The sequence below is a fragment of the Mandrillus leucophaeus genome, unplaced genomic scaffold, assembly GCF_000951045.1.
Source record: "Mandrillus leucophaeus isolate KB7577 unplaced genomic scaffold, Mleu.le_1.0 Scaffold545, whole genome shotgun sequence".
NCBI lineage: Eukaryota > Metazoa > Chordata > Mammalia > Primates > Cercopithecidae > Mandrillus > Mandrillus leucophaeus.
In genome coordinates, this window is record NW_012105864.1 from 828,704 (window position 1) to 855,035 (window position 26,332).

A 26,332-nucleotide genomic window follows, 5' to 3' on the forward strand; every position below is an offset into this window, starting at 1 on the left:
AGGAAGGAAGGAAGGGAAAGAAAGAAAAGTGAAATGTAGGCTGTGTTAGAACTCTCTAGATTTAGTGACAGCAATCTATTTCAAGTTAGTGCAAGTGAAAAATGAGATTCTGTTGTGTATGTAATTGGCAGATCCAAGCTATCTTCAGGCATAAGTGGGCTGGAGGCTTCACGGTGTTACCAGAACTCTTCTTCTCTCCCCACCTTTGGGCTCTGGGATGTGTATGACACTTTCAGATAGGCGCTTTCTCTGTGGATTCAAGGTGGCAGCTGGTGTTTCCAAACTTTAATCATCCTTACAGCAGCCGATGTCAGAGAAAAGAAGAGCAGCTCTTTCTCTTCCAGCCTCAGATCATTCAGATGACTCTGGCCTTGCTTGGGTTACGTGTCTGTCTGGTTTCCAGATGGATGGGGTATCTGACTGGGCAGCCTAAGTCAAGATGAAGGCAGGCTGAACAGAGCCCCACCAATCACATGGAGTGATGGGGGAGATGTTTCCAAATTTAAAAACCTAGGCTGACAAAAAAATTTAACACATGTCCACCACAAAGGGATTAGATAGGAGAATGACTTAGATAAATGAGAAAGAATAAAGAGATAAATTCAGTGAAAAGAAGCCAAGAGGAAGAGATCAAGCATGTAAGGTAATAATTCTAGGTGTTCCTATGGAAGAAACCAGAATCACTATTTTCAGATAAGACTCTATACTGTTTACACTATTAAAAGGAAAAAGTGGATCATCTTGAGTACAAGATCAATGTATAAAAATGATAATCATATGATAATTTCTTTGCCCAGTGCCAGACATATAGAACAAAATGATGAAACTTCATTGAAAGGTATAATAAGATATTTAAAGAAATGGAGGAATATCCCACTTTCTCCTAGGAAAAGACCGACATTTTGTTACAATATCATTTTTCTTTAAGGCATTTTATAGAATCAGTGCAATGCTCGTTAAAATTACAGTTATTTCCTTTGTGGAATTTACTAAAATTATTCTAATAAAAATAAGAAAATAAATGAAATAGATGAGTAGTAAGGAAATGAAACTTTAACAGATATGATTGTTTGAAAAATTTCAAACAGTCGTACATTGAGAAAATGTATGAGTGAGGTAGTGAATGTTAAGTCCTTAATATGGTACGTAATAGTCTGAAATGGAGATTATTATTGTTATTATTTTCCTCCCCTCCTCCTTCCTTCTTTCTTCTTCTTTAATCTTTCTTTCTTTTTCCTCCTCTTTCCCCTTTCCTCCTCCTGTTCTTCCTCCTTCTTGTTTGTTCTCTGCTATGCTCCGAGGACACAGTAGGGAACAAGACATTAAGGAAAATAATGTAAAAGCAATTATTGACCCTCAAGGTCACATGTCTACTGAGTTGATGATTTCTTCTTTTCCCTGTCCTTATGCAAAACAAGATTTATAGAGCACCACATTGTCATGAGAAGACTGAAGAGTGAAGGCCAGTCCATTGTTCCAATATGGTTAGCATTTAGGGTTTGAATTTATTAAGGAATAGAAAAAAAACATATATGTATACACACACTTTGACCTCCAAGCCTCTCTTCTGCTGTGTTACATTTTTTATTCTTCCTGAGTTCTGATGGGTGGTAGATTGGAACAAGTACATATTGAGAAATGTCAGATGAGCTTCCCTCAAACCTAGTGTTACAGGAAATGGGTCCTGATCCAGACCCCAAGAGGGGGTTCTTGGATCTCACACAAGAAAGAATTCAGGGCGAGTCCGTAAAGTGAAAGCAAGTTTACTAGTAAAGTAAAAGAATAAAAGAATGGCTACTCCATAGACAGAACAGCCCCAAAAGCTGCTGGTTGCCCACTTTTATGGTTGTTTCTTAATTATCTGCTAAACAAGGGGTGGATTATTCATGCCTCCCCTTTTTAGACCATATAGGGTACTGGCCTGATGTTGCCATGGCACTTGTAAACTGTCATGATGCTGGTGGGAGTGTAGCAGTGAGGATGACCAGAGGTCACTCTCCTTGCCATCTTGGTTTTGATGGGTTTTAGCCAGCTTCTTTACTGCAACCAGTTTTGTCAGCAAGGTCTTTATGACATGTATATTTTGCCAACCTCCTATGTCATCCTGTGACTTAAAATGGCTTAACCATCTGGGAATGCAGTCCAGTAGGTTTCAGCCTCATTTTACCCATTCCCTCCTCAAGATGGAGTTGCTCTGGTTCAGATGCCTCTGACACTAGCAATGGGTTAGGTGTAGGACAATGAGGTATCTGTGCAGGAAGCCATGTTGCCATTCCATGTATATTCAGACACCCTTGGAGATAGTGACATCAGGAGTGTCACCCTCTTGAATGTCCCCCAACATAAGTCCCCTTTCCTATGGAATATTCCCAGGGAGTGATATCCTGGAAGATCTGACAAGTGATCAGGCGTGGAAGCTTTTTTCTGTGTGGCTCCACGGTGTCCTCTTGTTTGAATTTGCAGTTCATGTCAATCTTAATATTTGTTGTGAGTCGCATATGCCGGCCTCTAATTTGCAATTTACATGGATGATGGGGCCCTATTCAGAGTCCTGCTCCTGCCGCCTTTGTGCTGTTCACCTCTCTTCACGCAGTCATTAGGCTGAACAGCATATAATTAGGTAACACATGTAAAGCTTAGATTTCTGAAAGGTTGCGGTTCTTTTCAAAAAGTAAGGGTTTCCATTTTTACCCTCATTCTTTTCTAAACAAAAAGACATATCCCCCCTGTGGTTTTCATATGAATGTAGTAACTTAGAAGCAGTTAGTCTTGTAGTTGGGTAATAATTTGGGTTTGTTTTCACCTGAGAGCCAGTTTTTGTTTACACAGCTTGTATTTAACTTGGCATAGGATGAGATTGATTTACCATCATTTGTGGATGAGAGTATTGCTTTTTGAAGCTGATGGAACTGGCCTGCTTAAAAACATTCCCTAAAGATTTAAAATCCACCCAACAAAATAACTCAGTTTCCGGCTTATTTTTATGTTTCTTTTACTACCTGTATGCATAAAACCTACCTGAAATGACTTGTTAACGTAAAACCTCTGAAAATATAAATGTGTAAGAAAACAGATGTTCCTTCTGAAATTATACTAATTGTGCTTCAGCTGTGTTCACTTGTCAGACAGAGTCATGATTATAAATGTAGTTTAAAAAATAGTCTTGATGGTGAAGCAAATGTAAGCTCATAAAAGAGTAAATAGAAGTGTATATAAATGTTTCATTGAAATAAAGTAACATAATGCACAGGGAGCCTGTTGATGTATTAATGCATTGTCACTTCTTACACTTGATCTTATTTTTAAAAGGAGTAAGAAAGGGTGAAATTTTTAATTCTGCTAGATTGAAAGGAAACTAACAAGATATATTAATATCACCCGGAACACTGGTTTACAGCAGTCAACTAGGGAATTCATTAAAATTAGATTTTTGGGCACCATCTATCAAAATTCTGTTACAGAGGACTGTGGCTGGACCTCAAGAATCTAAATCTTTAATAAGTACCCCTAAATGAAGCTATTCCAGGAAGGTTGCAGGTGACATTAGAAATATTTGCACACAATGTAATTAATTGTGCATTTTGTACAGATGTCTGGTGATACATTTCTTCCATCTTTCTATGCTCTGAAAAAATGAAGATGGGTTTTAAGGATGTCCATGACTGTACACTTTGCATTATGACTTTAATAGAATATATTTTAATTGCCAGCTGGTCCCTGGGGATATTGCCAAGTAGAACCACATCTGGCAAACATTGCTTCAGCTCAAGACAAATCGCAAGAAATAAAGAAGTGAGCTGACCAGTGAAACATTCGCCATCGGACATTATGCCAGTTCAATTCTTGTCTCTCTTTCCATTTGTCAGTCAAGTTAATCTAAATGACGAATGTGATCTAAAGTACATTTGTCAAAATTTATGTATTTTTCTCTTTAAATCTCTACTTACCATACTTTGGCTTGTGTCTAACATGCATTCAGAAGGAGAATGTTACTCAATGTGATTGTTTTTATTTTGGAAGGCTCAAGTCATTGCAATGATATTTATTGGGTGATAAAGCTATCAGTACCTTAGATCTCTAGGCATGGGCCTTTGAACATTTGAAGGGAGAGAAGGGTATAGTTGAAAGGGCAAATGCTGGAGAGCTACAGAGCTTCACCACCCACCATCCCCAAGGAAGTAATTTGCAATATTCTTGTGCTTGGGCTTATCTTGCACCCAGTGGGGCTTGAGACTTTGTGATGGACAAGTTGAAGTTCTTGATGAGGATATTCTGCTTATGAATATAAATATACACTTAGATACAAAGACATGTTCATAAAGTGGTAGATATAAAAACCCTTTAAGGTTGGTTTTGTGCCTTGATCTTAGTCTTATTTCTTAGGTAGCATAAATTCAGTTCAAGTTTGTTTTTGTTTTTGTTTTTTTGAGACAAAGTCCCACTCTTTTACCCAGTTTGGAGTGCAGTGGCGCTGTCTCGGCTCACTGCAACCTCTGCCTGTCAGGTTCGAGCGATTCTCCTGCCTCAGCCTCCCGAGTAGCTGGGATTACAGGTGCCCGCCACCATGCCCAGATAATTTTTGTATTTTTAGTAGAGATGGGGTTTCGCCATGTTAGCCAGGCTGGTCTGGAACTGCTGACCTCAGGTGATCCGCCCGCCTAGGCCTCCCAAAGTGCTGGGATTACCTACGTGAGCCACTGCCCCAAATATGTTAAATTAGTGAGACGTAGGTATAGTATAAAGAGTTAATATAGCTATACAAATAGATGCACAAATAAACCAACTTAAGTCAGTAGGCTCTCTAAGCTATTATGATGAGAATAAATAATGTTATGAACAGTAAGACTAGTAGCTATATGAAATTACTAATTTATTTATTTTTTAACCAAAACTGTCTCTGATCAGATTTCTTATAGGAAAGACGTGCAGGACGCTCACACCTACAGTGCAGAGCTCGACCGACCGGACATCAAGATGGCAACCCAGATCTCTAAGATCATAAGCAATGTAACTTCTCTTTCTAAACCTTGAACAGAAATGATTTCTTACTTTTGTAGGAGACAAAGCATAGCTTCAGTGATTGGATGGTTAATTTAATTATTGTAACTAATCAATATAAATGAATAAATCTCAATTCCCCCCCCCAAATTATCTATTTTATTATGTTAATTATTTGGGTATATGCGGAAACAGCCCAAACTCAAATTGGCTATGGTTAGTGTAATCATTCTTTTAGAGAAATACTATTTAGGTATAAGTTGACATTCAGATGTCTCAGCCTGAAAGTCAAGGTTATCAGTCATATGGTCCCATATAATCTCTCCCCTAACCCTGCTCCAAAGACTCTTGCTTGGCCTCGTTTCTGTATTGCTGCTGTTCATTGTGTAGATTCTCTTCCACCAACACTTACCTTTGTCTACTTTCTACGTGGCATAACTGTTTCTTATCTTCTCTGAGGTGCCCACTTGAGTTAATACCATTTTACTTAAACATGTTGAAAAACCTGGTTAAAAATGATGGTTTAACTTGAACTAAAATTTTTCATAACATGGGCTAAATTCCCCCTAAAATCAATCATTACTATGTGCAAATGCACGTCAATCAAGTATGGCCAGAACAGTTCCTGAGAATAAATGAAACTGTAAAAGCTACCGATATGGAGAGTACAGGGTCTCAATTCCCCAGAAATTTTCCCGAATATTTTGCTATAGTATTTATATATAATTACAAAGATGATGATGACTGAACACTTAGCCTCAAAATTAGTATTTTACTGCAAAAAGTTGAGTTTATTCATGTAAGCACAGGATAAAATCAATTTCTGCTTTAGCAGTCAACATTTTAGTGTTTGATATGTTGTAAGGAATATTAATGGGATGAAGGTCTGTTATATTTTATTTTGGCTAATGTCAGTGTTTCCATATTGACATCATTGGAGGGCAGAAATATTTAACATTGTCTTATTTATTCATTTTAGGCAGAATACAAGAAAGGACAAGGAATAATGGATAAAGAGCCCGCTGTAATTGGAAGACCAGATTTTGAACATGCCGTGGAAGCTTCTAAACTTTCTAGTCAAGTAAGGCTCTAGTGATGATTCCACAATGACTTTATTCAGAGATTTTGTTTCTAGCAGCACAGGAAAATATTTCATTTTAGATAATATCTTTAATTGCAAGGATAAACAGAGATAATGTTTCTAAGCCCATTTCACATGGGCTTGCAATCATTATGAATTTCAGTAAAGAAAAAAAAATTAAGTCTAATTTTAAGCATAAAACAAAGTTTTCTTTTCTCCAGGCATAAATCTGAACATTTTTCAGTGACTTTAGCCATGTTGTCACATTTTCCTGGATTTCCGGAAATCATTAATAGTCATACTAAATAATTATGTTTTAATCTACACACACACACGCACAGTTTTAAACTTAGTAATAAGAATATTAATTTTCCCAATTTCAAGTGCTTTTGTTTAATCACAAAATTTAAAAGGGGAGATGAAAATTAAGAAAACTTTGAAGTCTTATCAAAGAGCATAAAATAAGGTCTGAAAAAGTATAAAGGCATTTTGTTTTTGGCTGAAAGTCTCAATAGATAAAGATGTCAGTTCTTTCAGAATTATGTAAATGTTAGGCAACTTCTATTAGAATCCAACAGTTTTTTTTTTTTTTTTTTTTTAAATGGATAAAATGATCTTAAAGTTTGTGTGGAAAGAAAATACCAGTGAATAGCCTTTAAAAGTATGAAAATGAAGACCAGTGAAGGGGAACTTAAGTTATGAGTTACTGTAAGTTAATGGAAAACTACTGAAATTAAATCAATATGGGATTGGTGTAGTGAGAGATTAAATAATCAGTAGGGTAGAATAGGGAGTCCTGAAATAGATTCCAATATGTATAAGAATTTAATATATGATAAAAGTGTCGATTCAAGTCAGTGGGGAGAAGTTAGATTAGCTAATAAATGGTGCTGACATAACACACCGTCCTTCATGGGAAGACCAAAATTGGACCCAAATCTTAAACCATATACAAAAATGAATTCCAGGTGGATTAAAAATGTGAATGCAAACAATAAAATAATTTAAAAATCTTCAAAGAAAATCCAGGAGACTCTGTGTACCACATAAGGATAACAGAGTTTCTTAAACAAGACCAGAAATCCAGAAGCTACAATAGGTAGGCACATTAACTGTATGAAAATGAAACACTCTCTTAATGAAAAAGGTAACGTTTGTAGAGTCAACAATAATGTTAACAAACAGTAATTTTTACACATTTATACTATTTTTGACTTCGAAAATACTCATTTCTCAAGTTGCAGAAATCTTACTTGAATTACATTTCAAAGTGGAGAGATGTAAATGATGAAAGGTATGAAATCTGATTGAAGAGCCTAAAATAAGTCCCAAACAAATGAAAAGACATACTATTCTGTTGCTGAAAGAGCTTTGATACGAAATATCCAAAAATGTTAATTCTTTCAAAGTTAACATTAAAAGCTCCGTGCAATTCCAACTGGAATCCAAAAAAAGGGTTTAAAAAATTTTAATGAAATGAAAAACTTGAATAAATTAAATAATTCAGAGTTTATACAGAGAAAGATGTATCTGAGAATAGTTTTTTAAAATACAAAAAAAGAGAAGTGGTCTTCAAATATTTGGAAAAGTACTTGTAATGCATTTGATGAGAACATTTTAATATTTTAAATATAAAATGTCTATAATATGCAATACCTATAAAATATAAATGTTCTTTAAAAGGAATTTATTTTTGTATATAGTTTAAGATTTGGGTCCAATTTTGTTTTTCCCATGAATGAAAAAGATTAACAGCCCAGTAGAAAAAGGGGTAAATGAAATGAATAGACAGTTCACAGAAGAACAAACATAAATGGTCAATCAACAGGCGAAAAGATGCCCAAATTTGTTAGTAGAAAGGGAAATACCAACAGAGTGAAAGCAAAATGTCTTTTACACCCATGTACATGCATCACAATGTGTCTTGTTAGTGTGGAGAAGAAAGACACGTCCTTAGAAAGTTCATGTGTAGGAGGTAGATTTTTGCTAATTTGGATTTAAAGGGAGAAGTCAACTCTGCTCAAGGGGAAGGCCCCAAATACAGGCTGGGAATAAGTGTGCCAGGGGACAGAAATCTGATGGCAGAGGCTCTGAGCAAGAGTATATAGTTGTGCGTGTATGAAAAGGAATTTGGGAGGAGTTTAGATGTTGTATCATGATGGATGGGTCAATGTGTATTGATTTTGACGATAAGCCATTGCTTAGAGAACAGAATAAGAATAATGTGTTCATATATATAATTTTTCCCCATTTCTTTATTGTGATAAAATATATATAACATAAAATTTACCATCTGAACCGTTTTTAAGTGTGCAGTTCAGTGGCATTAAATGTGTTTATAATGTTGTGCTACCCTCACCACCATCCATCTGCGGGACTCTTTTCATCCTGTAAAAATGAAACTCTATACCTGTTAAATAATAACTCCCCATCACCCCCTTTCCAGAATAGTGTGTTCTATGAACAAATAATGATAAAAAGAAAAAGTGATTTCAGAACCCAATCACAGGAAGCACTTCGGGGTTCAATTCCAAAAAGTAAACACCAGAACTACTTTTTGCCATGTTAACTGTAGTCTCTCAGGGAAGAAAGAAGACATCGCTGAAGGTTTTGAGCAAAGATTGATTGTGAAGAAAATACTTAGGGAAGGTTAACGTGGTGACATTGGGCAGGAAAGTCTGGCTCACAAGTGGTGAATGTCCGCAGGCCAGCTGGGCTGTGACAGTGGTAACCTGCACATAAAGTGATCAGTACCTGAATAGACTCTGTGGCTGTGGGAATGAAAATGAAGCAGACACAACTGCTCCCTGGGAGAGGCAGACATGAGAGATGCCCAAATGCAATTGTGCCTCACAGTAATTGTTTTACAGTTAACAAGGGACTTTCACTTATAAAGCAACTTTGTAACTCAGGAGGCTACTGATGTGCAAGAGGTTGGGGACATGTCTGGGTGACACTCTCATTAAAAGGCTGTGACTCTAAGCGCTACATATTCCCAGCAATGCTTGTTGAAGAGACAGGGGATATGGGCATCACTTTAGATTTCCAGCATAGCTACCTGGCCTCTTACAACTTCACCCTTTTCTGGGGACAGAAATTCCCCATCAGTTACACAGGAGAGAAAGCAAATTCTGGAGAAGCAGTATGGTTTGGTCTAGTGGTTAAGAAAATGTACCCTGGAGCAGGGCCCTCCTGGTTCTGTTGCTTGCTAGCAGAGTGACCTGGGACAAATTGCTTCATTTCTCTGTTTTTGTTTCCTCTTCTATAAAATGGGGATGACAGCAACAGTGTTTACTTCTCAGGGTTGCTGTGAAGGTTAAATGAGTTACTTTGAGTAAAACACTTAAAATGGTGCCTGGCCCATAGAAACATGACATCATTTCATAGGAATAATTTTACTTTAGATATTCAAAATAGTTTTCTATTCTATGCTTTTAGATGCATTCATGCACAGAATGGAGCAGGAATACGAACACTGTGAAATTCTGACCTTAAATTCATTCCATCACAATCCTATTTGAGAGCCCTTAGAAGAAAGTTTTGACGTTTGAGCTTTATTTTCACATTTCAAATTCAATCCACAAAAATTCCCCCATTTGATCCTTACTTGAGCTTGAAAGCAGATTATTTTTTCTTAAATCTTAAATTATTTAGCAACTGAGTGATCAGATGCTTAAGCAGATTGTAATTTTTAAGTTACATTATAACTTTCGTGTTTATTTTTCCATGTCATGTGAGATTTTATAAGTGGTATAAAAACTCATCAGAAAAGGGGAAAGGTGGGAACATAAATAATAGGAATTCTGGGATGAACTCAGTATATTCCATTTGTATTTTCAGGTATATCAATTATAACAGAAATGTGGGCAGAAAGTTTAGTTTCTTATTTTCATTGACAGCATTAAAGCTTTTAGTTTGCTCCTCAACTAATAATAAAGGCACATAAATACATAGAAGGCAAACGATTTAGGGATTTAATAAGCAGGGAGATGAGAGTGGATAGAATGCGGGGAGAAAAAGAGCACCAGAGCACCAGAGCACCAGAAGCATTGTAACAGAGAAGGCAATGACAAGGCAATGGTCAAGGTATGTGGGGATAAGACTTGTCTGATGAAAGGATGGGAACAGAGAGTGAATGGGTGGGATTCTCACGTGTCGTCTGTAAATTGAACTCTGTGGGATTTCACCCGGGAAAGGTAATGGGAACACATACCAAACCCTTCTTATATTCTACAATAGCTTTACTCCCGCAGTTGTAAACTGTCCCTTTTAAAAATTTACAATATAGATAAAATTATGGCCAGGTTATTTAAAAAAAATCGTTAAAAAAATAAAGCAGAAATCTCCTGTGCCAAGATGAAGGGATTGGTGCATATGTATCTCAAATATAAGTAGAGTAACTGTTGAATTCATTGACTTTAAAAATTCTAAGAGTAATTTATTAATTAATATATCCATAGATCATCTTATTACTTGGAATTTTTCTATATGATGAATAGACTCCTTGTTCAGTTTTATAACCTCAAGGAAAAACTATGTACTTATAGTATTTAGGATTGCTCTAAAATTGCATTAATACATTGATAAGAATTTTTTTTTTTTTTTTTGAGACAGAGTCTCTCTCTGTCGCCCAGGCTGGAGTGCAGTGGCACGATCTCGGCTCACTGCAAGCTCCGCCTCCTGGGTTCACGCCATTCTCCTGCCTCAGCCTCCTGAGTAGCTGGGACTATAGGCGCCTGCCGCCATGCCCAGCTAATTTTTTGTATTTTTAGTAGAGACAGGGTTTCACCATGTTAGCCAGGATGGTCTCGATCTCCCAACCTCGTGATCTGCCTGCCTCAGCCTTGGCCTCTCAAAGTGCTGGGATTACAGGCGTGAGCCACCGCGCCCAGCAAGAATGGGTTTTAAACCTAAAAATCACATTATAAATTACCATGAAAATTTAGTAGTAAGCAGTGGCCTTAAATTGCAAGGAGTATTAATTGGTTTGGACAATCTACCATTCTCCTGTCCTGGCAAGCACTCCCTCCACCAAACTTGTCACACCCAATTATCAGCTCAAATGTCATGTTCCTGACTCGCCAATTTAAATACTGCTCTCTTCCCCTTTATTCTCTGCCTTTCTTTACAGTTCTTGATACAATTTGTAGTAGTTGCATGATATATGTGTGTATGTGTGTGTTTTAGAAATCCATTTCACTTCCCACAAGGCAGGCTCCATGGAGACAGGGCTCATATGCCTTTGATCCACTATTATGGGAAAACACAGATTACGCTGCCAATAGATGTATAGAGTCTGATTAAACCAGTATTCTCTGGATCATTAACATTTGGTGCAAAGTCAGTAAGATGTTATTTTTGCAAGGAAAATAAGAGCAGAGATATTATATTGTGTAAAATTAAGACTTAAAGATATTATTGATTTTATGATGAGTTCTATGTAAAAATCTGTCCTGTCTTCCTTGACAGCTTTTAGTTTAATTTCATCCAGGATTGCTGGGGATTGATGTCTATAGATACGCAGTATTGTGTTATTTGCTAACTTTTCATTTTCAATGATAATTAAGGTACACTTATCAAGCTATTTCTTTGCTAAAATATGTTTACGTGATTATGGTGAAACACCTTCATTCAGGGTCTGCTTTTTTGTGCCTTTGCTGGCTTTTTGTGAGTCTGAGTCACAGGTGATGTCAGTATAAAGTTTTGGGTTTGCATGTTACATTTCACACATACCCAGGTGCAGTTATGAGGATCTGGACCCTCATAGGAGGATCTGCAGATGTAACTTCTCATTTCTTTATATGAGAAGTTGTGCAGTTATGAGGAGCTACAATGCTGTCATTGTAGCTTAACAGTATCCATGTTTTCTCCAAGTGTGAGCCTCTGAAAATCGTGCTGTCTCTTATAATTTTTTAAAAAACGTCTAGGAGTTGGATCCTATATACCTATAGAGTATTTTTTTAGAAGGTAATATTTCCATGATGTGATTATTATGCATTGCATGCCTGTATCAAAACATATCATTGTACCCCATAAATATAATACACCTACTATGGACCCACAAAGATTAAAAATAAAAAAATAATAAAAACAAAAGTGATAAATATTAGGACCACTAGGCACACTAGTCATAATGTAAATAAAGCCAGTCATATGGAGTAACTTCATTTGTTTCCAGAGTAATTGAAATAGGTATAAGGAGTAACATTGTGTCTTAAAACCATGGCAAAGTCACCCCAATACCTGTTCCTCCCTTTCTCAAATGATCTCAAAAATGAAAGTGTTATGCCTTGTTCCATGGTTGGATAACAAGTTATAGTCAAGGAAAAGCATTTCCTGGATCTCTCAGAAGGTGCAAGCCTGCACGAGAAGGTAGACACACAGATGTATGAGCTCTAGGTTGAAAATACAATAGAATGTTGAGTGTGTCTGTGTAGTGAGTGAGTGAACAAGTCAGAAGGTGAGTGATGTGACTCCCTTCAACCATTTGGTGATCTTCTTAGTTCATTTTACCTGCATTCCTTACAGAAAGAGCGAACTTAGAAACAATTGGGTGTCGGTGTCTGGTCCATGCATTTTTTAATATAATGCAGTTATTTTACTTTGTGATTCATTAATGAGGGAAACTTGTGTTTTTGTTCCTTAGGCATCTTGAATCAAATCACTCACTGTAGTGAATATTTGAACAAGATAAATTTCACAACACAAGGCTTATTATTACATTTAATATGAATATATATGAATAACGGATTGATTATTGTTTCTTAGAAATGTGTAGATGGTCCCTGACTTCTAGTGGTTCAGTTTAAGACTGTTTAACCTTACCATGGCATGGAAGTGCTACACGTTTAGTAGAAACCATACTTCAAGTACCCATATAACGATTCTGCTTTTCACTTTCCTTACAATATCCAATAAATTATATGAGATGTTCAACATGCATAAAACAGGCTTGTTATTAGATGATTTTGCCTCGCTGTAGGCTAAGGTCATTGTTCTGGGCATGTTTAAGGTAAGCCAGGTTAAGCTGTGATGTTTGGTAGGTTAGGTGTATTTGGTGCATTTTTAACTTATAATATTTTTAACTTATGGTGGATTTATTGAGATGCAACCCCATCATAAGTTGAGGAAGGGGTTTCTGTACGTTTACTTGGAAGAGCATATGCAAGGTTTAATAACAAGAAAGGAATTCATCAGTTTCATTTTCAAGTACTCTAGTGGTACTATGCTGGAAACCTCAGAGTTTGCAGAAACCGTATGATGGACTGTCTGTGTGCAAAGATCATATAACCTACTTTTGCCATTTAGCTAATACAGTGTTAATGAATATGGCTGAGTCAGAGTGTCATTCCAGTGGAAAGCTGTTGAAGAGTCCACCATCTTTGTTGAGTGAATATCCTTTAGGCACTAGAAACTTAGGAGAGACAGGACCAGTGACTAACATATGGTAAAAGTATAGCAGAAGGGTGAAGAGGGCAAAAAGAATAAGACTATGGCCAGGGGCAGTGACTCATGCCTGTAATCCCAGCACTTTGGGAGGCTGAGGCGGACAAATCATGAGGTTGGGAGATCGAGACCATCCTGGCTAACATGGTGAAACCCTATCTCTGCTAAAAATACAAAAAATTAGCTGGGCATGGTGGCGGGTGTCTGTAGCCCCAGGTACTTGGGAGGCTGAGGCAGGAGAATGGCATGAACCCGGGAGGCGGAGCTTGCAGTGAGCCAAGATTGCACCACTGCACTCCAGCCTGGGCGACAGAGCGAGACTCCATCTCAAAAAAATAAATAAATAAATAAATAAATAAATAAATAAAATAAGACTTTGTATTTACGGGAGGACCAGGCAGGGTGAATCATTGCTTTTGTGCCAGCTACTGTATAAAGTGCTGAAGGAAATCTAAATTTCTTTCATTTGTAATTTTGTTCTTGATTTCAAGACACAAAATAATAAAAAAGTCCGTTTTTCTTGTTTTAAAGAGGTCTTGCCAGTTACTTAAAATCAGTTTGTACGGTATTGAGAATGTCAGAAAGTTGTTATTATCAAATGAAACCAGAACAGAAAATATTTCCTGTAAACCATCTCAAAATATTTACCAAATGCTGTATTCCCATCAAGATTTTCTCTAGCTCTCTCTCATAGGTAGGTTTCAGACACGTGTCCCTGAAGGAGACCATCACCCTATACATGTCTAAAATACACCATGAGAGCCATCCCAAATTGCTTTTTAATAAAGCCTTCTGCAAGGCAGAGCCTTTAGATGTATGCATAAGAGTGTATTATCAGAATGTTGTTAGAAAACAAAACATTGTAATAATTATAACATCAGAAAAATATTATGAGAGAACAAAACAGCTTACTTTGACCTGTGAAATCAGTTCACCCTTTCCTGGCTAAAGTAAGTTAAAGGGGGTGTGACATGTGAGTAGCTAGGATTTTTTTTTTTTTTTTTGTAGTGAACTTGTGTTTATATTCTAATTAGTTATGACATGAATGCTCATATTTCTCTATACATGGAGAAAAATATAGTTCTACCAAATAAGTTGATAATCCCTTTTTGGTTGTTTTAGGAGTCCTTTAAAAGGAGAAAAATAATTTAGAGTGAGTATTGGAGATGGTTTTCCTGGTGAATAAATTGTGGAGTTAAAGCAGAGAAAGTTTTAAATTGACATTAAATTGACCCAGGACATTTCAGAAAATGTAGTTCCTAAGACTAAATTTTTGAGCAAATGAAGTATAGGAAATGATGAGAAAAACTGTGGTACACGTCATGCTCTTTATCTGGAATAATTCCCTTAGGAAAATTTATATTTAAATTCTGGGGCCTAGAATCTATTTTCTAAATGTGGTAGACATTAAGACATTTGCGGTCTAGGTTTCTAACTGATCAAGGATTATAGAAATGCAGAAATGAAAACTGACATTTAAAAATCTTGATATTTTAGTGCTTAATTCTCATTAATAGGATTTGAGTTCATGCCATTGCATTTGTGATCAATGTAGAAGTAGAGCTTTTTTTATTAAAAAAAAAAACAAAAAAACACTTTATGCCATTAAGCTTTATAGAGGGAGATGGATACCAGGAATGTAAACTTTGCAACCATTCATTTTTAAGGTAGCTTTTATCTATGTGAAAATCAAATGTGTTACTTTTAAATGTAAAGATACGTGTACTGTTTATCTTTTCTTTTATGACAGATTAAATACAAAGAAAAATTTGATAATGAAATGAAGGATAAGAAACATCATTACAGTCCTCTTGAAAGTGCTTCTTTTAGGCAGAGTCAGCTTGCTGCTGCATTGGCAAGCAATGTAAGTTGTAATTCATAGAAAATTATTTTCAATATCTTTTGATTCTTTTTTTTTTAGAATAGACTGTGTTGTAATTACTGATACTTAATCAAAATAATGTAGCTTCCAAGTAATTTGTAGTTGAACTGAAGCATATTTTTCTAAAGCTTTTTCTGAGAAAAATATATTATTGTAATTAATTTTTAATGGTTACTGATTACTAATTAGTTAATAAGTAGGAATAGTATTGCAAATGAAGTTATTATATCTGTTCAAGAGTAGAAATAGATTTTGCAGAGAAGTGGTCTGTATTACCACAAATTAGTGGTTAGGACAGTAGTTACCTCATGTAATTATGGCTATGAAATTGAGTTTATTGTAAAGTACTGCCTGGTACATGGTAATTTATCATATAAAGAAATTTTTAGAAATTTTACTTTAATGACTTACAATTTATTTTTTATCCCTTATGTAAATGCTGTGAAATATTTCCTTATATGAATTGTTCTCATTCCATGTTTTTAAAAATAATGAAAATTAATTTTACAAGAAATGATGTTTTAATTCTTGTTAAAATTAGAGTATAGAAATAGCAACATCAAAAAATTGATTGCTATAGGTGAAAATATTTAGATTTCCTTTTCAAGTATAAAAATTATGCATTATTGATCTGTTGCTTTGTTAGAAATAGAGATGAAATATACTTAAAGGAACCTAGAACATAGTGCTGAAAGCTAAAGGTTTCGAGTCAGATTGGTTGGATTTAAATCCTGTTTCATCACCTATTACTATGTGTTTGTCTTTCTGTGCCTCAGTTTTCTTATCTATAAAATGGGACTACTTAAAATACCTACTTAATAAAGAGGTTATTGTGGAGATTCGATACTTAATACATATAAAGGGTTTTAGAAAAGTGGCACATAGTAAGTCTGTGATATCTTTGCTATCAATATTTTGTTATTAATAGTATTATATTTTCAAAAAGTTGTTTTAAAAAAGTCTGTGGTGATAGGATGGAAGACATCAAAATCTTAAAATCTCCACAAAGCGTAATTGAAATGCTGTAGTAATTTCTAAAGAATAAAGTGGCTATTCTCTTTATTTTTTGAAAGCAGAGTTACTGTGAAAATTACTTTATTCTGTTAACATGAATATGTTAACAACAAAAGGAATTATCCAAGTATTTTCAAGCCCATATAGAAATAACTTTTTAAAATTCATTCCATAGTAAATCAGCACCATCTAGTGGCTCCTTGTAAATTCTCCTGTCAATTTACCACTAAATAGTACTACTTTATGATGTATGAAAAATGCAATAATGCAAAAGCATAATATTTTCTTCTCCTAGATGGTATTTTGTTCCATGTTATTTTCATAGGTGAAGTACAAGAAAGACATTCAAAATATGCATGATCCAGTTTCAGATCTCCCAAATTTGTTGTTTTTAGACCATGTTTTGAAAGCCAGCAAAATGCTCAGCGGCGTAAGTGGTTCATTTAATGGCAACCGTAGTTGCCTTGTGGCTCCAAGAAGCCAATATGTCTGCAGCGTTCGTGTGCTCACCTGCTTCCTTAGAAGGCCTGTGCCTCACTCCTCCCTCAATAACTAACTCATTGAAAAATACTCCTTTGCTTGCAGAAATCCCACCAGAGCTGTCACTTTGCAAAGGAGGTTCTTGGTGCTCTCCAGTATCTCCTGCATACAGCTATACTTCAAAGTGTCTGCACAATGGCCTTTCTATCATTCTTCTTTCCCTTACTTCATCTGTGTTAGATTAAAGCCACTTGGAAGTTCAGGTTCTCAAGTCAGGGCTATTTTATTTTATACAGGCCAGACCAGAGTGTCTTGTATTTAGTATGCCTTCAGTAGCATGAAAAATTGTCTTAGTCTAAACTGTATTTTCTCTGAAAATAATTCCTAACAGCATTTATACTGCATTGACACATTGCTTTTAGTCTTGTCATGGTTTCAGTGTTCTCGGTCAAGGCAACCAGGAGAAAAGGGTGAGTTCTTCATGTCCTGATGAAAATATCTGGGTGCACTGCCCATGTAGTCAGCCCCGTGGAACTCTCACTACCCTGGATGCTGTTCCAACCCGTAGTACATCAGGACCCTGACTTCGCTAACTCTCGTAACTGACAACCCTAAGTCACACGTGGGTCCACTTTGTACAGTCTAATGTAAATTGTTTCTATCATCTCTTCAACAGAGAAAATGCAACAAAGTCATATGTTACTTATTTCATATATCATTTATAAAGTTTAGATCTTCATTTAGGTGGTGTTTTTGCCTAGAGGACAGATTTCTTTTTCCCCATAGACAAATTGTGATTGAATGACTACTTCATGGGAGAGAAAGTTTAAGACTTAAAAAATGTGTTCCTTTTGAAGTGCCTACTTACAAAGTTGTATACATTGTATAAAGTTGACATTTGCTCAACTTTATTGTATATTAGAATGGCCTCCTTTATCTAGTATTTGTGAAGAAACAAAGAATAGCCTATATTAACATTTTCATGTAAAAAATTGGAATTTTGTTGATTTATAAATTAAAAGATTGAATAAGATTGCTCAGTAAGAGATATTCTGCCAAAATTATCCATTTGTCGTAGTAGCTGTTGTTTTAAAGACCCCTAGATGTCTTTAGCAATATCAGAATTACTTTTATTTTAACCTAAACTCTATAGAATGATATGAGTGCCTTAATTAGTGTGTAAAATCATTCTAATTAAAATTTTGGGAACATTTTCCCCTGGAAAATGGACCTCTCGTAGTGTTCAGTTTCTTTTATAACTTTACATAAATTAAGAAATGTGTATTTTGTGTAACTCTGTGTATCTCCCACTAGGAGGCAACAGAGACTGTTATATAATGAAAGACACACATTTGAAGTTCTTTTGCAGATCTTAATTTAAATAAGTTTTCCTTGGTATTTTTTTGTTGTTGTTTTCTTAAATAGGAGTTTCTGAAATTCTTTGTAACTAAAATGGATAATTGTGTTGGGAACAATATTTACTGAATTTTTCAGTATATATTAATTATTTTAGACATTAATATATATCTGTTGTGGATTTTAACTCAGTAATGGACTATGTCGTAGTTTGTTACATTCATGATTATTTTATAAACACGTATTACAAGATAATTTCTAATCAGATTATAATGTCTGTATTATTATCTTTCTTTCCAGATTTTAACTGGTTAAAAAAAAAAAACAGTTTTTTTTTTAAGATGGAGTCTCACTCTGTCTCAGGCTGGAGCGTAATGGCGTGATCTTGGCTCACTGCAATCTCCACCTCCCAGGTTCAAGCGATTTTCCTGCCTCAGCCTCCTGAGTATCTGGGACTACAGATGCACACCACCACGTCCCACTAATTTTGTATTTTTAGTAGAGATGGGGTTTGATCAGGTTGGCCAAGGATGGTCTCGATCTCTTGACCTGGGAGCCAAGGGTGGGAGCCACCATGCCTATCCCAAAAAAAGGCTTTTAAAAAAAAAGATTAGAGGAGCCAAAGTTTATAACTTGTTTCCTTCAATCAAGATGTATTCTGTGGGCTGGGTGCAGTAGCTCCTGTTTGTAATCCCAGCATTTTGGGAGGCCAAGGCAGGAGGATGGCTTGAGGCCAGGAGTTTGAGACCAGTGTGGGCAACATAGTGGGACCCTAGCTCCACAAAAAAATAAAGAAATTAGCTCGGCATGGTGACATGCACCTATAGCTCCAGCTACTCACTAGGCTAAGATGAGAAGATTGCTTTAGCCCAGAGGTCAAGGCTGCAGTGAGCCATGATCCCTCCATTGCACTGCACTCCAGCCTGGGTGACAGAGCAAGACCCTGTCCAAAAAAAAAAAAGTACTATATGAACATTTTCATGACCTTCCTAGGGGTGCTTTCCTCCCTGATTTTATTCTGGTTAGGTTTGGGGGAACATATATTGCAGCTCCCTAATTGACTGGAAGCACTTGAGGCCAGGCTCCCTCTGGGGATTATTGCTTTGTCTCACATGAAAGGGCAGCTCTCTTGTGGCAGGACAGTTGGGCATCTGTTCCATTCCTAGCACTGGGCTTTCTTCCTCTTTCACTCTGAAATCCCTGGAGCATCCCCTAAGATCGAATTGCAAATTTCCTTATGGCCAGCTCTTTCCTGCTCCCTTTCAAATACTGTTTCTGTATCCCTCCACTCTATTGTCATTTTTACTGGCACCCCATTGCCTAATAAGCAACTATTTTTAGCTTCCTAAGTCTCTGTAGCCTTGAGTCTTTAAGAGCTACCATTTACTTCTAAAGGTCTTTTCCAAATAAGGCAAAATAACTAAGTGTCCAATCTCCAATGATAGAAATCATGAAATAATCATTTTTAAAATTTTCTAATTTATAATTGTTATTGATACATAATGGTCGTATATATTTATGGGGTAAATGTAATGTTTTGATACAGGCATACAGTGTGTATTGATCAAATCAGGATAACTGAGGTATCCATCAGTTCAAGCATTTGTCATTTCTTTCTGTTAGGAACATTTCAATTCCACTCTTAGTTATTTTAAAATGTACAATAAATCATTGTTAACTATGGTCACCCTATTGTGGTATTGAATACTAGATCTTCAACTCATTCTCTCTAACTGTATTTTTGCACCCCTTAACCTTCTCCACTTGAGGAGATGGTCTCTACTCTTCCCAGCTGCTGGTAACCATCATTCTACTCTGTCTTCATAAGTTCAGCCTCCCAAGTAGCTGGGGCTATAGGTGCATGCCATCATGCCCAGCTAATTTCTTTATTTTTTGTAGAGCTGGAGTCTCACTATTTTTGCTCCCACATATGAGTGAGGGAACATGTGAAATTTGTTGTTCTGTGCCTGGCTTATTTCACTTAACATAATGACCTCCAGTTCCATCCATGTTGTTGCAAATGGCAGGATCTCATTCATTTTTGTGGCTGAATAGTATTCCATTGTGTATATGTACCACATTTCTTTATTCATTCATCTATTGATGGACACTTAGATTGCTATTGAAACAATTTTTGTCATATTGCTGCCTGTTACATTTAGCATCTTTCAGTGGCCAGACTTGGCATCCCTGTTCAATTCAGTCTCTTCCAAATTCAACTTTTTTTCTGTACGTCTAAATAGTAGCCTTCATCCAATTTTTTCAGCTTAAAAACTCAACTGACCGTTCCCAGATTTCTCAATTTCTCTTCCGGACACCTTTTACCCTTTTCTTTTAGGAAAAATAGTTGAATTATTTCTCTTAGATTTTCCTTGTGACCCTCAATCTTCTTCATGGTAGAGTCTTTTTGTATAGGACTTTTTTATTCCTTGCCTCTGGGTTTCTTTTCCTTTATTCTTTTTGTTTTTCTTTCCTTCTCTCCTTTTGAACAGTGTTAAACATATTCCTGTCATAAGATAAGAGCAAGACAAATGGTCTTTATTTTGCTCCACTTTACCTATTTCCACGAGTCCCAGCGCTAGCTTTTCGTTGCCACTCCCTGGTGTTGTGAATATCCTTTACATTATGTTTGCGGCTAATTGTCCTCTGCCTCTCTTATGTGTTTCATATGCTGACCTAGAGTGGGTCTGTTTTGCATTGTCTGTGTATCTCAGTGTCAGAAACCTCCTACCTGCCAGCTAACTGCAGACGGGGACTTGGCAACAGCTTTGCAGCTCTCGGTGGCTTGTATTGTGCAGTTTGCATTTCTAAGTATTGATGGCTCTAATCAGTCTCTTTGATTCTAAATTTATTTTCACATTCTGTATTTTAGCGAGAATATAAAAAAATCTTTGAGGAAAACAAAGGAATGTATCATTTTGATGCGGATGCTGTGGAACATCTGCACCATAAAGGCAATGCCATCCTCCAAAGTCAGGTACGCACTTGCTGGGCACCTACCCTCCCTGCCAGGAAGCCGTAACCATCCTGAGGCCTGCCACTCACTGCCATGCATCTTAACTGAGAATGTACAGTTGCAGAAAAGAATAAATCCTGAGAATGTTAACATTACTTTTGAAAATCTCAAACACTATTTGCTATGTATGTATTGGGGTCAGGGGAGCTTGAACCATATTTCAATCTAAAGGCATTTTGTAAAATAACTGTTACTTCACATAATTAAAAAGTTACAAGATAGGAATTAATTAAACTATGGTCAAACCACATGATGATTTAAATTTTTCTAGTGTCTTGATTTGTCATTTTGAGCAGTAACATTAATTTTCCAGGTGCAAGGTTTATTATAATTTCTTATTTCAATTATAAGTGTTATTAAAAAGGGAATACAGTCTTACTAATGTATTCTTGATTAATATTTTTTTCCAATATGAAATTCTAGGTACTCCCTGAGTAAACTTAAAAAAAGTCGTCTCTCTAGCATACTTTAAAGTCGCTATTTTTTAAAAATTCTGAGCTTAAATAGTTGCAAAAGATGTCAGTTCCAGCATCTGTTAAGATAAAATTTTATATCAGTCTTTTAAATCTATTCTGTGGAATGTAAAGTCCATAAAAATTTCATACTCACCTTCATTGGTTTTAAAAATAAACAAAACAGTTCCCCTTTAAGTTTGGAAATACACATCATTTCTAAAAATTTCTTATTTAATTTCATTTATTTCACAAAATTTTTGTTTGAGATGGAGTCTCGCACTGTCACCCTGGCTGGAGTGCAATGGTGCAATCTCGGTTCACTGCAACCTCTGCATCCCGGGTTTAAGTGATTCTCCTGCCTCAGCCTCCTGAGTAGCAGAGATTACAGGTGCCCGCCACCATCCCCAGCAATTTTTTTTTTTGGACTTTTAATAGTGACGGGGTTTCACTATGTTGGCCAGGCTGGTCTTGAACTCCTGACCTCGTGATCTGCCCGCCTTGGCCTCCCAAAGTGCTGGGATTACAGGTGTGAGCCACCGCACCTGGCCATTTCACAAAATTTTATCCTAGTGATGTATGCTATTATACTTCCCAATACTTTTATTGATCACTCTATCATACTCTTTGCAACAAAATTATGTCTACAAATAGGTATATAAAAATGTGTCATATTTCCTGTTTCATAAAGTTCTAAGTTTGAAAAATTTCTCTTGGGTTGAATTATCATTAACATTATTATTTTAATAACAAATACTTTTTTAGATAATTATTAAACAAATTTTATTGAGAGTGCATTTCTGAATGAAATGAAGTATAGAAACTTCTATGAGTTTAATTTTAAAGAGTATATTGTTTAAAAAGCCAACCATTCTGATGGCTTACATATTATTTTTTGTTATTAGAAGATAAAAAATATCACTCATTTTATAAACCAAAGTAAGATCAGGATTGACTGTAATTGAATTAGATAATTCATAATTTGATATTAAATATTGCATAGTGAAATTGATATAAATCATATAAGGTCTGTGTGAGTGTTTTACTCAGTGTCTATGAAAATATTCAGCAGTCCTGGAGGACATCATCTTCCCTTTGACAGAAAAATAGAGGATCATACCCATGTTTTCTTTCTTGTTCTTGATTTCCCAATAGACATCAATGCGATTTCAGGGATCTCTCTACTACCTATGTGTGTATGCCATTTGCTTATACATGTATAACCCCATATATATGATACATATCTATATATTCCAGCCATTTGACAAAATACTTTATACAGGTCCTAGAACTACATTAGTTGTTCTAAATTATTTTTATCCTTTAGGAAATTTTCTATTACCTGTTTACTTTCCTTGTATGTCATTAACCAAAGGGAACCCAGTGATCAACCTAAATGGCCAAAATAATACGATTTTAGAAGACAAGATGACTAGTTTTGAACATATATTTTGTCTTACTTTGCTCTGTTTGTATAAGGGCTCTCGATTTATATATGCTTTTCTTTTTCCAATGAAGGTTAAATACAAAGAAGAATATGAGAAAAATAAGGGAAAGCCAATGCTTGAATTTGTTGAGACACCATCATATCAAGCTTCAAAGGAGGCTCAAAAGATGCAAAGTGAAGTAAGTCAATTGGTTTGTTATTAATTGCTTAATGTAAATTTGATGTTTTGTCATTTGAAAGGATGCAGAATGTTCAGTGGGTCTAGAAGAAAGAGTGCTGCTCTGGGCAGATTCAAGGACCTGCTTTCTAGACCCAGCCACCCCCTGCCTGGGATCTTGTCTAGGATATTGAGTTTATCTCGTCCTTAGCTTTTCTCATTGGTGAATATGGATCTTAAGCTAGATGAGCTTTTAAAGTTCCCCTCAGTTCTAATTTTCTATGATTATATAACTGATACTTTCAGATGTTAATTTTACCTTTTGCCTTTCAGATGTTAATGTAAAACTATGATGAGTTCATAAAAACTAAAAACGAATAGCTGGTTGCTTTATTTGCCTGCCCGCCCCCCTTTTTTCCCAATGAAAATAGAACTAACATTTTAAAAATACTTACTACATGCTAGGTAATATGCTAAGAGTCTTATATATGTCAGCTCATTTAATCCTCCAAGTAATGATGCTAGGAAGGTGTTCTCTGTAGATTAAGAATGTGTCTACTGAAATTGTCTTAGATGAAATTATATATCCAGTAAATGTTAATGTTTTAGGAACTGGTCAAAATCATGAATGATTCCCTTTTCTCTTTAGTTTATGTTTTAGTCCATTTTGTGTTGCTATAACAGAATACCAAAGACTGGGCAATTTATAAAGAACAGAGATTAATTTCTTTCAGTTCTGGAGGCTGGGAAGTTCAAAATCCAAGAGTTCACATCTGTCAAGGGTCTTCTTGCTGCATCATCCCATGGCAGAAGGTGGAAAGACAGAGAGTGCTTGCACACTCCTTAGAGGAGGGGATGGGAAACTCATCCTTTTATCAGGATCCCAACCCCATGATAACAAAACCATTCCCATGATATCAGCATCAATCCATTCATGAGGCAGAGCCCTTATGGTCTAATCACCTCTTAGAGTTCCCAACTCCCAATACTGTTGCATTGGGGATTAAGTTTTCAACACACAAACTTTGTGGGGACATGTTCAAAGCGTAGCAACATATTTGATTGATTTTTTTTTCAATAAACAATTAAGAGTTTTTTCAGCTTACCTACTTTATTCTCAACCTAAGATTATGGTAAGTAACATCTCGATATTCCCCACACTTTTTTTTTCTCTGTTCCTCTGAGACTTATTTGTGTGTGTATGTTTGTGTATTTTCCTTCCTACCTTTTCAGGATCAGACACACAAGGTTTTGTCTGCAACCTATATCAAAGTTTTGTGGGTGCAGCTGGGTTCTTAATGCAAAGGGACAGAAATAGTGGATGCTGGTCTCAGTCCAATACAACCTTCATGCTAGGCATGCTCAATGAATAAGATCCTTTCTGTTGCCCAATAACAACATCAAAACAGGCAGAAATGATAACTTGTGGACAAAAAACTCTCAGGAATTTTGTAAGCATTACCCATGCTATTTGTTGAAATGTTATAATTCATCTTCTTGGGGAAAAGGCACTCAGATATTACCATGGTTTATTGAATAGACAAAGTTGTTTAATTTCTTCTTCAAGCAAAAAGGAAAAAGAATTACTTGTATTTTTCATGTCTTATTCAGTGGTTTCCAGTCTTTTTGGCAACAGGGACTGGTTTCATGGAAGACAATTTTTCCATGGATTGGCAAGTGGTGGTGGTGGTGGAGGGGATGGTTTTAGGATGAAACTGTTCTATCTCAGATCATCAGGCTTTAGTTAGATTCTCATAAGGAGTGCACAACCTAGATCCCTCGCATGCACAGTTCATAATAGGGTTTGCACTCCTATGAGAATCTAATGCCACCGCTGATCTGACAGGAGGCAGAGCTCAGGCAGGAATGCTCCCTCACCCTCGCTCACCTCCTGCTGTGCAACCGGGTTGCTATTGGTCCATGGTCTAAGGACTGGGGACTCCTGTCTTATATCTTCTTAAGCCAATGAAGAAGAATCTGATAAAGAAATATCAAGTAACCATTTTTATTAAATTGGTTATTTGTTTTAAGTGAATTGATACTAGTGAGTTTGGACAAAGTTCAGAAACCCTGTAAAAATTTACATTTAATGGAATAAATTTCCCTAGAATACCTTTTCTTCCTTCAGATAATAGTGTGTAAACATGTATAAACTATATAAAGTATTTTATATATTCTTTTCATTGCTTTACTATCTTCCACTGCAGCAGTACTTTTTGCGTGGAGTAGAGCCACCCAATGAATGTCCCCATTTTGTAGAGATAATGTGGCCATTGTCACTGACCCACAGCCCAGAGAAACATTTCTACTTTCAGGAGTTGTCATAATGCTTTTGCTTAGTGGGTCTTCTGAAAGGTTAACCCATTTCCCATTTAGAAAAAAAATGTGCAGTTTGCTGCCAGCACTGATTTAATTTTACATAAACAGGCTCTTTGAGGCTGAAGCAAATCGGACCTGATTTGCAATGTGAAAATAAAACATAAAAACTGTTCTTGGAGTTATTTCTAAACAGAACTTGTCTCTAATTCTAATGGAACAGACAGGTTTATAATGTTACATTAGGACTAGGGACAAGAGTATTCTTGAGGCAAAAGGGCAATGGGTTAAGACAATATGAAGTTGTTAACAAATTTTCACTGAAAGACACAGGGATCAAAAATCACTTTCCTTTTCTGAGGACATTTCTGGCAGCATCAGTATTTCAGGCTGGGCCTCCTCTTCCAGTTCCCTTCCCTGCCCCTTTCCCTTTACCCCCTCCCCTCTTCTTTGATCCTCAGCCCTAGAAACATTCATGCTGAGCACCCTTTTATCATTCTGGTTGCGCAGTTTCTGTTTTTTTTTTTCCTGCCCTGGATAACTTTCCTTTCACTGATAAATCCAGAAACTTATAATTCATGATTAATATATTTGAATACTATGTTTCTATAGTAGAAATGACAATAGTTTATGATTTGGGATTTTAGGGTAGTCTCTCTTTTCTTCACCCAACTTCTTCTCTCACTC

At 36.1% G+C, this 26,332-nt stretch overlaps 1 protein-coding gene across 2 annotated transcripts in view; it reads left to right on the top strand.

Moving 5' to 3' along the window:
- The window catches only part of NEBL (nebulette), a 389,368-nt gene that overhangs the window by 297,984 nt on the left and 65,052 nt on the right, over nt 1-26,332 (top strand). Inside the window, exons 6-11 of one of the 2 annotated variants that reach the window (XM_011997676.1) lie at nt 4,906-5,007; nt 5,978-6,079; nt 15,276-15,389; nt 16,747-16,851; nt 21,130-21,234; nt 23,244-23,351. The exons of the other annotated variant lie outside the window; for it this stretch is intronic. Of the exons in view, the coding sequence (XP_011853066.1) occupies nt 4,906-5,007; nt 5,978-6,079; nt 15,276-15,389; nt 16,747-16,851; nt 21,130-21,234; nt 23,244-23,351 (636 nt within the window). The remainder of the gene's footprint in view (nt 1-4,905; nt 5,008-5,977; nt 6,080-15,275; nt 15,390-16,746; nt 16,852-21,129; nt 21,235-23,243; nt 23,352-26,332) is intronic. 2 annotated transcript variants of the gene reach the window in all.